The 16,103-nt window shown below is 49.8% G+C and overlaps 1 protein-coding gene across 2 annotated transcripts in view; it reads right to left on the bottom strand.

The window, feature by feature from the left end:
* Nucleotides 1-5,382: 5,382 nt before the first annotated feature.
* XPNPEP2 (X-prolyl aminopeptidase 2) overlaps nt 5,383-16,103 on the bottom strand; it is a 37,152-nt gene continuing 26,431 nt past the window's right edge. The window contains exons 16-21 of one of the 2 annotated variants that reach the window (XM_002763249.6): nt 14,801-14,870; nt 14,125-14,229; nt 13,338-13,397; nt 12,634-12,710; nt 7,803-7,892; nt 5,383-7,230 (exon numbers count right to left, since the gene is read on the bottom strand). In XM_002763249.6, the coding sequence (XP_002763295.2) occupies nt 7,036-7,230; nt 7,803-7,892; nt 12,634-12,710; nt 13,338-13,397; nt 14,125-14,229; nt 14,801-14,870 (597 nt within the window). In that variant the 3' untranslated portion in view covers nt 5,383-7,035. The remainder of the gene's footprint in view (nt 7,231-7,802; nt 7,893-12,633; nt 12,711-13,337; nt 13,398-14,124; nt 14,230-14,800; nt 14,871-16,103) is intronic. The other variant, XM_035288694.3, reaches the window with a different exon arrangement.

Below are 16,103 nucleotides of genomic sequence, written 5' to 3'. Positions count from 1 at the left end.
TTAAGTGGGGGTGAAGTATGGGGAAGTCCATGTCAAAATGTGAAGTACTAAACTCCTGTCACATTTTGCCTGGATGATTGAGGTGGGGAAGCAAGTGGCCATGAATGATGGGGAACAGATACATGGAAGGTTTTGATTCATTCCAAGGAAGAAATTTTGGCTGTTCAGATGATACTAGTTCAGCTCTGGTAAGTAGTTCAGCTCCCCATCTCCTGACATATCCAAGCAGGCTGGGCACGCCTGTAATCTCAGCACTTTGGGAAGCCCAGGTGAGTGAATCACCTGAGGTCAGGAATTCGAGACCATCCTGGCCAACATGGTGAAACCCTGTCTCTACTAAAAATACAAAAATTAACCAGCATGGTGGCGCATGCCTGTAATCCCAGCTACTTGGGAGGCTGAAGCAGGAGAATCACTTGAACCTTGGAGTCGGAGATTGCAGTGAGCTGAGATCACACCACTGCACTCCAGCCTGGACAAGAGTGAAACTCCATCAAGAAAGAAAGAGAAAGAAAGAAAGGAAGGAAGGAAGGAAGGAAGGAAGGAAGGAAGGAAGGAAGAAAGAAAGAAAGAAAGAAAGGAAGGAAGGAAGGAAGGAAGGAAGGAAGGAAGGAAGGAAGGAAGGGAGAGAGAGAAAGAAAGAGGGAGGGATAGAGAGAGAGAGAGAAAGAAAAGAAAAGAAAGAAAGGAAGAAAGAAAGAAAGAAAGAAAGAGAAAAGAAATATCCAAGCAGAGACCACATAATTCCTTGAAAATACCTGCACATTTCTAAGGTGAAGCCCACTTTAGTAGCTCAGCGCATTAGCAAATTTCATGGTGGTCATTTTAGACACGGAGGGCAGAAAGAGCAAAATTGTGGGAGGGAGAAGACAGGCAGAGGAAAGCAAGGAGACAAGGACAGGAGACTTGCACCCATTCCTCATGCCCACGTACAGCACACAAGCACACACAGAGTGGGCAGCTAGTGGCAGGGGCTGATGGGAGGGGAGGGAGAGACAGTGATCTTTGGAACTCTGAACTTGTGATAAGGTCTTGGTTTAAAAACAAGACAAAACAAAACACCTGCTGTCACCTCTGTCAATTTCCATCAGAAGAGGAGGCTGGACTTTGGTGCTCAGATTAAAACACACTCATGACTCACTGGTGGGTAGGGTGGTGCTTTCTATGGGAGACAAGCAGGGGCTGGGCTACTCTGCATGAATCTCTGCCCCAAGGTTACAAGGACAAACATCTCTGATCAGTGGGCCCCTGCCCCATGGGGACTATTATCCAGGGCTCCAGAGAAGAGAAGGAGCAGAATACCTCTCAGAAATGGAGTCAGGTTGTCCTGACTGGATTCAGACTGTTGTATGGTCACCTACTGGCTGCATAACCTTGGGCAAGTGATGTCACCTGCAGTGTGCCTTAGCGAAGACAGTTACAGTGATAATGTGGGCCTTTCTTGTGGGGGTGTGTGACTAGGGTTACTACTCAGGTGGCATGCACATAGTGAGTGCTCTCAGCCCAGTGGAAAGTGCTGGGTACTTGGTGAGTGATTCCACATCAGTTCACTTCAGGCTCTACCTGGAGTTTCTCCCCTCTCCAAATCCATGAAGACCTTGGTGACCATTTGGAGCTGCCATCTTTCCCTTTGGTGTCCCCTTGGCATCTGCTTTTTCTTCTTTTTTTTTTTGAGGCAGTCTTGTTCTGTCCCCTAGGCTGGAGTGCAGTGGCGCGATCTCGGCTCACTGCAACCTCTGCCTCCTGGGTTCAAGCGATTCTCCTGTCTCAGCCTTCCAAGTAGCTGGGATTATAGGCGCCTGCCACCACACCTGACTAATTTTTGTATTTTCAGTAGATACACGGTTTTCACCATGTTGCTCGGGCTGGTCTTGAACCCCTGACCTCAGGTGATCCACCCACTTTGGCCTCCTAAGGTGCCGAGATTATAGGCATGAGCCAACGTGCCTGCCCTGGCACCTGCTTCTATGTCTCTCATGGTCCCCATCCGAATCTGCTACATGACCCTTTGGCCCATATCCTAGATGTCTCCACCTTGTCAAGGGCACATCCCTCAGCCCAAGTTGTTCTAGAACACAGGAGGTGTGACAAGCAAGAGGGCCTGAAGCGGCCTGGGACCCACTGGGAGAGAAACCAGCTTTTCAGCTTCGTGGCCTTGCCACGGACCACTGGGGCTTTCTCAACCACCCATCCTACCCGACTTAAGCTGCTTGCTCAGTTCCTGTTTCACGAAGAAACAAGGAAGTGAAGAGATGGGCTGGCCTCTGGGCAAAGGCTAGCTGGGTGGGGGTTTGGGGAGCACCTCCCCCTCCTGGCTGTGACCGATGGGGAGGAAACAGTTGCTACTGAATCTTTCATATTTCTATTTTTTTTTGCTACCAAGAGTGCCCAACCACTGATTTGAGGAAGCGCCCAATGAGTTGGTAAAATTCACTGCTGACGTGGCCTAGCTGGCTGAAAAGTAGCCAGCCCAGCCCCTTCTGAGGTTCTAACTCACACACAGCTGGAACCAGCTGACTGGCAAATGAGCAAAGGCTGACTTAGTTATCATTTTAAAAATGAACTGTTAAGTGTCTTACACCTGTAATCCCAGCACTTTGGGAGGCCAAGTTGGGAGGATCACTTGAGGCCAGGAATTTGAGACCAGCCTAGGCAACATAGAGAGGCACCATCTCTATAAAATAAAACTTAAAAAAAATTAACTGGGCATGGTGGTGCACGCCTGTAGTCCTAGCTACTCAGGAGGCTGAGGCAGGAGGAGTGCTTGAGCCCAGGAGTTCAAGGTTACGGTGAGCTCTGATGGCACCACTGCACTCCAGCCTGGGTGACAGAGCAAGACCCTTTCTCTAAAAGAAAAACCAGGAGTTATTTAGATGATTTGGGTATGTATGCATCTACCTATCATCTTTACTATGCCCTTTGCTATTCAGATTTGAAGCTTGAAGGAGCATAGCTCGACACCACCGTCACCATTGCTGTCACAGCTGTGTGACCTCCAACAGGTCTCCTTGGTTCTGAGTATGTTCATTAGGGGCAGTAAGGGAGTAACAGAAGCACGCATGGAAAGCAAGAGTGGAGCCATCGCAGAGCTGAGTCACTATGCCGCAGATTTAGTCCTTGCTCTGGCCCCAATGGACTGTGTGACCGTGGGCAAGTCCCTTCCTCTTCCTGGGTTGCTGTTGAAGTTTCTCCACCTGTACACCGAAAGGACTGCATCAGACTCTGTGTGTGTGTGTGTGTGTGTGTGTGTGTGTGTGTGGTCATGGAGCTCCTATTCAGGATTAGCTCTGGAATTTGGGGGACTTGGTGCAAAATGAAAATGACTGGTGCTCCTTTTTTTTAATTTAATTTATTTTTTTTTATTGCATTTTAGGTTTTGGGGTACATGTGCAGAGCATGCAATACAGTTGCATAGGTACACACATGGCAGTGTGCTTTGTTTGCTTTCTCCCCTTCACCCACATTTGGCATTTCTCCCCAGGCAATCCCTCCCCACCTCCCCCTCCCACTGGCCCTCCCCTTTTCCCCCCTATGGACCCCAGTGTTTAGTACTCCCCTCTCTGTGTCCATGTGTTCCCAGCTTAAAAATTATTGAGAGTTTTGAGACAGTGACAGGCAAGTGTTAAACCAAGCACGGGGCCCTTCTAAGCACAAAGTCTTGAGGGACTGCACGGGTCCTACACCTGTGAAGCTGGCCTGCGACTACTTCAAGTACCATTTTACGGGAAGTCCATTAGGGCTACGTTGTGCAGGAGCTCTGTTTTCCTCAACAGCCTCTGTGGTGTTTCTGAGGCATCGCAGGCTCCTGGGAGCATGGTTGGGAAGACATAAATTAGATGTTTGCAACATTAGCTGGGATTGCAGGCATGCGCCACCATACCCAGCTAATTTTTGTATTTTTAGTAGAGACAGGGTTTTGCCATGTCAGTCAGGCAGGTATCTTTCTAGTTTCGACTATTTATATATAAAACTTGGGTCCCAGATCTTTTTGTTACCTACCTGCAAAGGTGAAGCAGAATTGAACTCGCACTGGGCGAATGATAGCAATATCATCTCTTGTCTGTGTGGCTTCCTGGTTTAGAGTGCTGCCACATCGGGGTCTTATGGGCCTCTCACCATAACCTCACCAAGAAGGCAATATGAGAGCTTCCAGAAGGGATAACTGAAGACCAGAGAGAAGTGACTTGGCCAAGGCTACACAGTTGGCACAACTGGGACTCGAACCGTGGAATCTTAACTTCTAGGAAAAGGAACTTGTCCACATGGTCTGCTCCCCAGGCAATCAGCAGGCGAGGAGAGGTTTGCTACGCCCCATTCCCGCCCTCCAACATCAAAACAAAGGACTAGAGCCCGAGGAGACTGTTCCTAATGATCTTTTATTCCTAACAATGTCACAAGAGTCCCTGTGTATCAGCTCGGGTGTATGTGCCCTGAATGTTTTCCTGCCTGACCCAGAGTGAACCCCTTAAAGCAGGAATGGTCAAGGCTGTCCATCTGGGTCCCAGGGGAGGGAGGAGCTGGGGTGGGTGTGAGTCCTCATTCCAACCATGTTCCAGGGCCAGCTTCTTCACCCCAGAATGGTGGGCTGGAAGGGCAGTTAAGGAGACTCGGAGACGAGGTGGAGTCCTTGGTCTTGCACTGAGGAAAAAAGCACATGAGCTGCCTCGGGGTGAAAGGCTTTTGTGTGGGTGTTGGTCAGGGGCCTGGTCTTGCCACCCATGACCTGCCAGAACCACAGGAGCAAGTGTCAGGGCAGAAGCAAAGGTCTGGCAGGCCCTGGGGAGGCATTATGGTGTGGATCTGCTTCTCACCGGCAATGTGGTCCTGTTCGAGCCTGTTTCCTCATCAGTAAAATGGTGAAAGCCATATCACTTGCCTTTCTTTTCTTTTGAGACGCAGCCTTGCTCTGTCACCCAGGCTAGAGTGCAGAGGTGTGATCTCTGCCTCCCAAGTTCAAACTACTGGCTTGTGCCACCACACCCAACTAACCTTTCTATTTTTAGTAGAGATGGGGTTTCGCCATGTTGCCCCGGCTGGTCTCGAACTCCTGGCCTCATGCGATCCTCCCGCCTTGGCTTCCCAAAGTGCTGGGATTACAGGAGTGAGCGACCACACCTGGCCAGGACTCTCCCTTTCTTGAGGGTGGATTCTAGAGTTCTCAGACTGGTTTAAAATCTGGCTTTTTTCATTTACCCAATGCGAGAAGTGACCTTGAGCCACTTGGTGAAACTCCATGGGCCTCACTGAGTTCCCCCACTTGCAAAATGGGAATAAGAAAAGGGCCTTCTCAGAGGCTGTGAGGATTAAATGAGAAAATGTATGTAAAACTTCTTCCATGGTGGCACAAAAACACTCAGTAAATGGTAGCCATGACGATGATGGTGATGGTGCCTGTAACTTTATTAGTAGTAGCTGTTTTTGTGGGGTGAGCAGGTGAGGGAACAAATGACTCAGCAAACAGAGGCCCATCATTGTGTTCTCAGTAAGGCTGGGTCAGGGCTGGGGCCTCTGGATGCCAGCACTGGTGGTGGTAACCATTACAGGTCACCCTCACACTTAGCAGACTAGGCCTGATGGTCCCGGGCCAGGGGATTTCTCTGCCTGGTACCTTTGCCCAGCACCCTGCATCCAGAGCCTTGGTTCTTTCCTTCCACCAACTGTGCTCTGCTTGGCAAAGGTGCTAGCCCCAACTTTTCTGGACAACATTTGACAAATTTCCCAGTGTGGGGCTTCTTTCTGTCCCCTCTACAAGGTTGCAATATCCTTAGCTGGAGGTTGGCTGGTTGGGCGGGGCGTGCACGTGCGTCTGCGCACATGAGCACACATACTCATATACATGCTCACACACACGTTCTCAAGCCCACGTGCTCCCCCGCTGAGCTTCTAGGAGCCTCATGTCCCCACGCCCCACTTCTCTTCCTCCTCCCCTACCACAAAAGCCGCAGGTGACAGCAGTCTCTGGCAACACAGCAGACACAATGCAAAACTCAGAGGCAAGTATCTTTGCTAGGGTGTTTGAAACGTCTTAGCAGGATGTGAACCCAGGTGGCTAACGGCCAATTTGGCTGGAGCAAATTCTTCTCACCACAGTGGGCTCAGTGAATGAGGAGAGGGCTGGGAGGTGGGCTCAGGGACTCTGGATGGCACTGAAGGGTGAAAGAGCTGGAGTGCTGGCTCATCTGGCTCCATCAGCTCCCAATCAAATGCGTGCCCTTGGGCACGGCCCACCCTCTGTCTGAAGCTCAGTGTTCCTGTCTGTAAAATGGAGAAACCAGACACTATCCACACAAGGTGAAGGGCCATCCAATGATGCGGGAGGATTTAACAGCATCGTAGCTGTGGCTGTGCGTTGGAAAGTTCAAAGGGCTCCCCGAATGCCAGGGAGGTCTAGAATAGTGATGCGGTCCAGCTACCCAAGTTTGTTCTCCAACCTCTGGTAGGGTCATATTCCAGAGTGTCTCACCGCATTCCCTCCTACCCCACAGCCAAATTCCTATGGCTAACTCCCTTTGCCGTTACTTGGCATGGAGTCCACCCAGGGTTTAGGAATGATGGGTTCACATGTCGGGGGTTGTTGGTTCATGCTCTGGCTGAGTGGAAACAGCTGTGGTGATGCCCAACAGGTGGTGATAGGTTTGGGCTCTCCTGGGACCATGGCACCCCTGGGTGGTAGGGGCATTGCTTTCTTGGGCTTTTGTTTGGCGGGAGGGGAGTAGCTGTAGCAGTTTGTGCTCAGTTATAGGTTAGGCCTACTGAGATCACAGGAGAGAAGAGTCTAGCTGGCTCTCCTATCCCGGGGCCTGGGGTTAGGAGCCCAGGGTGCAGTATACAACCCTGGAGGCAGGGAGGTGCCATCTGGGGCCAAGAAGCCCTGTGCTCCTGGGGCCTGGTCTTGGAGAAGGAGGCTGAATGCAGTGGTTTCCAGGCAATGGGCCATCAGGGGCTCTTGGAGTATGTTCGGTGCAGGGTGAGGGGAGCCAAGCAAGGGTGCCCCCTGTCTACATGGAGGGTTAGCAGGGAAGTCTTCTGGAGCCTCTAGACACTCCAGCCGAGGATGGCAAGAGTGGAGACCACTAACACAGAGGCCCAGGAGGCAGGGTCCGGGGCCTTGGCGGACAGGGGCTCTGTGTGCTGCTGCAGCCACTGAAACTCCTCCAGCAGTTGGCGCTTCTGCAGCTCTGGGCCCACCTTCTCGCGGATGGTCTGGTAGTAGCGATTCAGGTACTGGAGCTGCGAAAGATAGAAAGGATGAGAGCCTCTCCAAGTCAAGCTGCCAAGAGGTGCAGTCCTGATGACACCCACTCCCCTGCTGTGGTACTCCAGCTGCCCACCATGATCCAGATGCCCACAAGTCCCCCACCATTATCAGGCCTCAGGAATTCTCTGGGGCTTTCCAGAGGCAGTTCCCCTTGGCAGCTGTTTCATGTCATAGCGATGTTCATGGGTGGTGAGGTGGGTAGATTTTAGGCCTGGGAGTGGGAGTAAGCTGGGCGGGCATTCTTATCCTCAGCTTACAAAAGAGGAGACTGAGGCGAAAGAGTGGAAGGGATCACTTACTGCTCCAGGCCTTGTAATGGCCGAGCTCAGAGGCCCAACCTCAGCCCCCCAGTTGTTCACTACATAGGGTTGGGCAGGCTGGTTTGACTGGAAAGTTCTAGAAGCTCTGGGATCTCTGGTGAGCTGGGGAGGAATGCCCCAGTGTGTGTCTGCAGGGTCGGGGCAGGGACAGAGGGTGTGGTGGCAGGTAGCAAAGGCAGGAAAGGCCCAGGGTCAGAGAGACGGCAGTGCTGAGGGGCACTCACGTGCTCGGAAGACAGCAGGCTGACATCGATGAGGTTCCGGTCATAGGGCACAAATGATACCACCTCAAACGTCAGGTAGCTCCCTGGGTACTGGGAACCCACAAGAGAAGGTGGGTAAGCAGGACAGTGAGGGAGGAGGAAAAGCTGGGATGAAGGGAAGGAGGGAGCACTCCACCCAGAGGACACAGGAGCTGGGCCTCATCAACCTGGACACCCCGGCTAGGCTGAGCCTTCTAGAGTCCCTTCTCTTGGCGAGTCCCCTTGTCTGCCACTTAGTGCTCCATCTTTGGTACTTCCCTCCTGATTCTGGAAATTTAGACTTAGGTTTGTGTTTTTCAAAGTACGCACATCAACAGCACTTAGGGAGCGTGATAAATATGCAGAATCCAGGGCCCACCTCCCAAATCTACTGGAGGCAGAATCCTTAGGGCAGGGCCCAGAAACCAAAATTTCAATCATTTTACTTTATTTTTTTGAGACAGGATCTTCCTCTGTTACCCAGGCTGGAGTGCAGTGGTGCGATCGCAGCCCCCTGCAGCCTCGACCTCCTGGGCTCAGGTGATCCTTCTACCTCAGCCTCCCAAGTAGCTGGGATTATAGATAGGCACCACCACTCCCAGATAATTTTTGTATTTTTAGTACAGATGAGGTTTCACCATGTTAGCCAGGCTGGTCTCAAACTTCTAGGCTCAGGTGATCCACCCCCCTCAGCCTCCCAAAGTGCTGGATTACAGGCATGAGCCACTGTGACTGGCCTCAAATCATTTTAAAATAAATAATTATTAGATTTTCAATCAATCAATCAATCATCTATGTAATCTATCTATCGATTCATCCATCCATATCTCTATGTATCCATGTATTTATTGATCTATCTATATAGACAAGTGTAAAGAGGAAAAAATAGCCCAAAATTGCCATTTCCCAGAGAACCCTTGTGTGTATGTGCTTAGGAAACTCAAACTACACAAAGATACACAATAAAAATGGAAAGTCTCTTTTGGCATGGTGGCCCATGCCTGTAATCCCAGCCCTTTGGGAGGCCGAGACAGACAGATCGATTGAGCCAAGGAGTTTGAGACCAGCCTGGGTAACATGGTGAACCCGCTAATATGGTTAGGCTTTGTGTCCCTGGCCAAATCTCATCTTGATTGTCCCCAGGGTATTTATCGAGAGACTTGGTGGGAAGTGATTGACTAAGGGGGTGGTTTCCTCCATGCTGTTCTTGTGATAGTGAGTCCTCACAAGATCTAATGGTTTTTTTGTTTGTTTATTTCTTTTGTTTTGTTTTAAGACAGAGTCTCGCTCTGTCGCCCAGGCTGGAGTGCAGTGGTGTAATCTCGGCTCACTGCAACCTCTGCCTCCCAGGTTTAAGCGATTCTCCTGCCTCAGCCTCCCGAGTAGCTGGTATTACAGGCACACACCAGCATGCCCGGCTAATTTTTGTAGTTTTAGTAGAGCCAGGATTTCGCCAAGTTGGCCAGGCTGGTCTCAAACTCCTGAACTCAAGTGATTCACCTTCCTCGGCCTCCCAAAGTGCTGGGATTACAGGAGTGAGCCACCACGCCCTGCTGATCTGATGGTTTCATGAGGCAGTTTTCCCTACTCTTTCTAGCTCTCTCTTTTCTGCCACCATGTCAAGATCCTTGCTTCCCCTTTGCCTTCTGCCATGATTGTAAGTTTCCCGAGGCCTTCCCAGCCATGTGGAACTGTGAGTCAATTAAACCTCTTTTCTTTATCCAGTCTTGGGTAGTATCTTCATAGCAGTGTGAGAACAGTTTAATACACCAGTCTATACAAAAAAATACAAAAATTAGCCAGCCATGGTGGCATCCATCTATAGTCCCAGTTACTTGGAGGCTGAGGTGGGAGGATCACCTGAGCCCAGGAGGTCAAGGCTGCAGTGGGCCATAATCATGCCACTGCACTCCATCCTGGGCAACAAAGCGAGACTCTATCTCAAAAAAAGAAAAAAAACAAAAAAGAAAGAAAGAGGCTATATGCTGTGGCTTATGCCTATAATCCCAGCACTTCGGGAGGCCGAGGTGGGTAGATCTTTGGAGGTCAGGAATTCGAGACCAGCCTGGCCAACATGGTGAAATCCCATCTCTACTAAAAATACAAGAATCAGTCAGGTGTGGTGTCAGGCACCTGTAGTCCCAGCTACTCGGGAGGCTGACACAGGAGAATCGCTTGAACCCAGGAGGTAGAGGTTGCAGAGAGCCGAGATGGTGCCACTGCACTCCAGTCTGGGTGACAGAGTGAGACTCTGTCTCTAAAAAAAAAAAGAAAAGAAAAGAAAAAAAGTTTAGACTTGTTCAGTTTTGTTCCTGAGAACATTTCAGGCATACACAGCATATGTATCTATCTATGTGTATATTGTGAAAATTCACACAAAATAAATTCTACCATACATACTTTCCTGCACCTTCCTTCCCTGCCCCACTGCCCCTTACTTGTAAACCTAGGAGAGTGCTTCACAGTAGCGCAGGGAGAGCTACCTCATTCTTTTTAAGGGCGGTGGAAGACTCTGTAGTGTGTGGATGTCCCATGGTTTATTTAACCAGGATAGTGAGTCCACTGCCAAATTTTGACTATATTGACCATCAGTGCTGCAAGTCAACATCACTGTATAAACATCTTGGTGAGCTTCTGGGACTATACCTAGAATGTACATATCTGGTGTAGGGATTGCCGAAACAAAAAGTAGAAGCGTTTATAGTAGGTAATTTCATAGATATTGTCAAACCACCCTCCAGAAAGCTTGCACCGATTGTACTTTCTCCAACAGTGCATAAGAATGCCCATTTCCCCATATACTCACTAGCACTAGGTATCATCAGAGTCACTGATTTTTGCCGATCTGATAGGTGAAACATAGTATTCTACTGTTGTTTTGATTTGCATTTCTTTTCTTTCTTTTCTTTTTTTTTTTTTTTCTGAGATAGAGTCTCCCTCTGTCGACCAGGCTGGAGTGCACTGGTGAGATCCTTGACACTGGAATCTCTGCCTCCTGGGTTCAAATGATTCTCTTGCCTCAGCCTCCCGAGTAGCTGGGATTACAGGCATGCACCAACATGCCCGGCTAATTTTTGTATTTTTAGTAGAAATGGGGTTTCACCATGTTGGCCACGCTGGTCTTGAACTCCTGATCTCAAGTGATCCACCCACCTCAGTCTCCCAAAGTGCTGGGATTACAGACGTGAACCACCGTGCCGGGCCCTGATTTGTGTTTCTTTAAGATGAACTTGAGCATCTTTCCACATGTGTGTGGACCATTTGGTGTTAATTCACTGAATTGCCTTTTCATGTCCTTTGCCCTATTTTTTCCTGTTTTACCTATTTTTATCTTATGAATTTGTAAACGCTCATGGTAAAATAAGAAAGTTCACCCTCTCCCTGTGACATGTGCTATATTTGTCACACATCTCTTGGCTTTGTTTATGGCATTGTTTCCATAAACATTGTTTCCATTTTCCATTTAGTTTAGTCAGAGTTATGAATCTCTTCCTTCATGGTTTCTGGTCTTGCACAGAAAGACTCTTTTCCACCCTGAGATGATAAATGAATGTGTGTAGGTTTTCCTCTACATCTTTTGTGGTCTCATTTCTCACTTAAAACTTTGGTCCATCTGGAATTTTATTTTGGAGGTTATTCAGTTTAATCCCCCCAAATTAGCCATTTGTTCCCTCTGTTTATTTGATGAATAATCATTTTTTCTGACTGTTTTGCAACATTAGCTTTCTTGTAAACGAAATTCCCATGTTGTTTATGGAAATGAGAGTGTTTATTTCTGGACCTATTACTCTGTTCCATTGTTACAGCTGTCTATTTCATCTCATGTCATACTATTTTAGTTATGGGAGTTTGTGTTCAAATCTGAAAGGGCTGGCTTTCCTTATTGTTCTTTGTGTGTGTGTGAGATGGGGTTTTGCTCTGTAACCCAGGCTACAGTGCAGTGGAATGATCATGGCTCACTGCAGCCTTAACCTCTCCAGGCTTAGATGATCCTCCCACCTCAGTTTCCTGAGTAGCTGGCACTGCAGGTACACAACACTACGCAGCTAATTTTTTTTGTATTTTTTTCTGAGCAACAAGGTCTAGCCACATTGCCCAGGCTGATCTCAAACTCCTGAGCTCAAGCAATCCTCCTGCCTTGGCCTCCCAAAGTGCTGGGATTACAGACATGAGCCACTGCCCCTGGCCCTGCTCTTCTTTTTCAAAATTTTTTCTAGCTACTTAGCTATCTTCACATGTTTATTTTTACAAATAAACTTTACTATCATTTTGTGAAGTCTCAAAAGTGTCCAGTTAGCATTGAAATGGAGGTTGTCTTGAATTTATAGATTAATTTAGAGAGAAATGATATCTTCATAATATTGAGGCTTCTCTCCAGAGAGCACCATTTACTTAAATCTTTTTTATGTCCCTTAGTAGAGAGTTTCTCCATGTAAGCCATTTCAAGTTTACATCTACATATTTTATCTTCCTGGCTGCCATTACACAGAATCTTTATTTCTAACAAGTTCCCCTGGTGATTATTATGTGCATTGAGAACCAATGATTTAGGACAGGGATATGGATTCACTTGGGCTGGAGTGGGGCCTGGACATTGGCATTTAAAACGTCAAAAAACCTCTCTCGGTGATTCAAATGTGCAAGCAAGTTTGAAAAGTCTGACTTATGGAATTGCTAAGGAAGACTCCAGATAAATTCATGCCTGCACACTAAATTCCCTCCTCCTTTGATCCTCCTCCCCCTTCTCCTCCCATGCAGCCCAAAGTCACTGACATGCCGCCCACACCTCCAGCCCATCCTGGTAGCACCTCACCTTGGTCTTTGCTTCTACCACGAGAGCCACGTCTTCAAGACGGATCCCAAATTCTCCATCCTTATAGTAACCAGGTTCTGGAAGACACAGAGATGCTGGTGGCATTAAGCTGGGGGAGGGCCCAAGCCCAGGCTTCCTGTACCTACTGATGAGTGGCTGGAGGGCCTGGCTGCCTGGCTGTCCCCTGGCTGTTGACTCTGGCAGCCCCACAACTGGTTAGATGCTTGTTGGCTAAGCAGAGGCAAGCCATCCCTGTCAGGCCTCACACTCCCCACAGGTGCATCACTAACTCACCTTTTCTCTCCTGTAGCCCAGCAGGGAAGCCCTAAAAGCCCACTTGGGTCCTGAAGGTACTCCCATCTCCCTGGATGCCACTGTCCTGTTACTCTAGCATTTGGCAACTTCAGGGTCTGAATATATAGTTGGGTCTACAGCCATAGCACCCAGAATGCGCCTGATCTCATCTGAATGTACAGTTAGGAACCAACTCCCAAGGGCAAAAAGAGGGTACGGACTGAAGGCAGCTGGGGCTAGGGTGGGACAAGCCATTTGGGGCTGGGTGTAGGGGTGGGAATGGGGAGGTGAGTCCGAGCTGTGTTAGTGCCTGCTGTGCTCCCCTGGAGGCTGGCACACCCTAGACTGCAGTCCTGGGCTAGCCCTGCTCTGGGATGGGGTGGTGAGGTAGAGGGACCCAAGGGCCATACCAATGGAAGTGAACATGCCCTTGGCCATGGCGATATTGTTGGACTGGAATCCCACTGGCCCTAGAAAGGAAGACATAGCATGGTATCAGTTCTCCTATATTCACCAGCGTGGAAGTGAGCAGCTTACAGGAAAGAGCAGGTAAGTGGGGATCCCTGAGCATCTCTATGACACGGTCCATTGCATCATTGTCTGCCTGGGCCTGGCACACACCAGATTGGCTCTGGCTTTTATTATTTATTTAGGTATTGAGAGGGGTCTTGCTGTGTTGCCCAGGCTGGAGTGCAGTGGTGCCATCACGGTTCATTGAAGCCTCGACCTCCTGGGATCCTCCCACCTCAGACTCCCGAGTAGCTGGGACTACAGGCACATGCCACCACACCTGGATAATTTTAAAACATTTTTTGTAGAGACAGGGTCTTGTGGTGTTGCCTAGGCTGATCTCAAACTCCTGGCCTCAAGTGATCCTCCCACCTTGGCCTCCCAAAGCACTGGGATTATGGGTAGGAGTCACTGCATGCAGGTGGCTCTGGCTTTTATTTCTCTGGGGTCTATACAAGTTAGCCACTAGGCCTTGAGCCTCTTTCTGGTGCCCTCTTGAATGCCAAGCAGCCAGCAGGACTGGCCTGCTGCTGGCATTGCTCACTTACCCCATGGAGCTGGGTAACTTTAGGTAGATCATGGCACCTTGGTGGATCTTGGTCATTTCCATACCTGTGAAATGCTCTACCTCCTTCGTAGAAGGGATAATAAAAAGGGGGCCCTGGGGAGTGCTGAGGAAACACCTACACTCATGCACACACAGGAAGTTGCCAATGCCGTGGCCTGTCCCATGACCATAATTGAGCCCAACATCCCACAAGGCTCTGCGGGCAAAGGCCTCCACCATTCGCCCTGAAAGGGAAGAGAGATTGACCCCAGTCAGATGGCTGTCCCCAAGAATGTCCACCTTGCTCCTTTCCTGCTCGACTATCAGAGTGGTGCCTAAGAAGAGGGGCCCCTGAGAGGCCACTAAGCATGCACTGATGCAATGATATTGGGTTGGGATGGAGAAGAGCTGATGGATGGAGTTAGTGGTTCCCTGGCCAGACCAGCCCATCACTATCTCCAGCTTATACATTGTATCCATTACTATAATTTCTTCCCATCTGTCAGGGCTTTGCACTTTGACACCTACTTCCTCTAAGAATCCTCCCATAACTGCTGTGGCCCAACTGATCATTCCCACATCTGAGCAACAGTGTTAGATTACGACACAGGAGACTTGAGTTCAAGGCCTGGGTCTCCCGCTGACATTCTGCGTGACCTTGGCCAAGTCACTTTCTCTCTCTCCACTGAATTTTCTCATCTACATAAGGGATGGGATGGTGACAGAATCCCTGCCCCACCAGCCTCTCAGGGTGATGGTCCAAGTCCTGTGAAATCAGGGCCTGAGGCTGTGTCCAGCCTGGTTTCTGGAACCCACCTGATGTAGCAGCAGGAAAGATGAGCCTGGACAGGTCAATATTTCCTATCAGCACACGGGTGTACGCCTCCTGACGGGAAGAGGAAGAGGTGACGTGAGGGCAGGAGGAGGAGCCAGGGGAGCTTCCAGGCCTGGGTGTGCGTGGGCAGGGTGGGGGGAGTTGCATCATCATGTGTGGCTGCCCGTGTTCAGGAAGATGGTCAGTGGAGGCTGACGAGGGCCTTCCCAAAGCTGGGGCTCCATCACATGCTTCCCGCTGGCTGGTCTACGAGGGTCATTACTGGATGTAATCCCAGCATTTTGGAAGGCTGAGGCAGGCAGTTCACCTGAGGTCAAGAGTTTGAGACCAGCCTGGCCAATATGGTGAAACTCTGTCTCTACCAAAAATACAAAAATCATCTGGGCATGGTGGCACATGCCTGTAATCCCAGCTACTCGGGAGGCTGAGGCAGGAGAATCACTTGAACCCGGGAGGCAGAGGTTGCAGTGAGCCGAGATCACATCACTGCACTGCTGCCTGGGCGACAGGGCAAGATTCAGTCTCAAAATGTATATATCTGCAGGAGACACTTGGTGGCAGTGAGCCGAGGCTGTGACTCCCTGGGCTGAAACCTGACTCAGCCACTGACTCTGTGACCTTGGGCAGGCAACTTTAGCTGCTGTGTGCCTCAGTTTCCTTATCTGCGATGGGACGATAACAGGTCCTAGCTCCTAGGCTTGTTGGGAGGAGGGCAGACTAAGGAACGGAAGGTGGTGCCTGCAATGCGCAGGCTTCACGGAAGGTTAGCGCTCTCATTCCTGTGGTTGCGACAGCTGTTGAGTTTTCTTAAGGCCTTTCATGAGGGTTGAGGTTTGCTGATTTGGCAGCTTAGCCTTCCTCTGTCAGGGGAGGGAGGTGGGCTGACAGTGGCCTCTTCTGGTCATGTCCAGAGGCGATGCGGTCAATCCCCTTCACTACATGTGTGCACTGGCTGTGACATTGTGCAGGACAGCCAGGGGCAGCAGACCCCGCTAAACTGTGAGCTGCTGGAGGCTCAGACAGCATTTGGTTCCCCTCTCTGTTTCCAGCACCATGTCTGCCCCATGGTCAGCCTGCTGAATGCAGCATGAGCGCAGCTCAGCTTGCAGGCAGCTCGCTGCTCTACCCCCAGGGCTCTGTGGTGCACAGAGACAATGCCCTTGCCTCTGCCCTAGCGAGCAGCCCTAGCTGTTTCCTGAACACTTCTGGCTCCTTTCCATCGCGGAGGCTTCGCTTGTGCCATTTTCCCCCACTTGGGATGCCTTTATTTCTCCTTTCTGCTTA

The sequence above is a fragment of the Callithrix jacchus genome, chromosome X (assembly GCF_049354715.1).
Source record: "Callithrix jacchus isolate 240 chromosome X, calJac240_pri, whole genome shotgun sequence".
Classification (NCBI taxonomy): Eukaryota; Metazoa; Chordata; class Mammalia; order Primates; family Cebidae; genus Callithrix; species Callithrix jacchus.
This window is presented reverse-complemented; position numbering and strand designations above follow the sequence as displayed.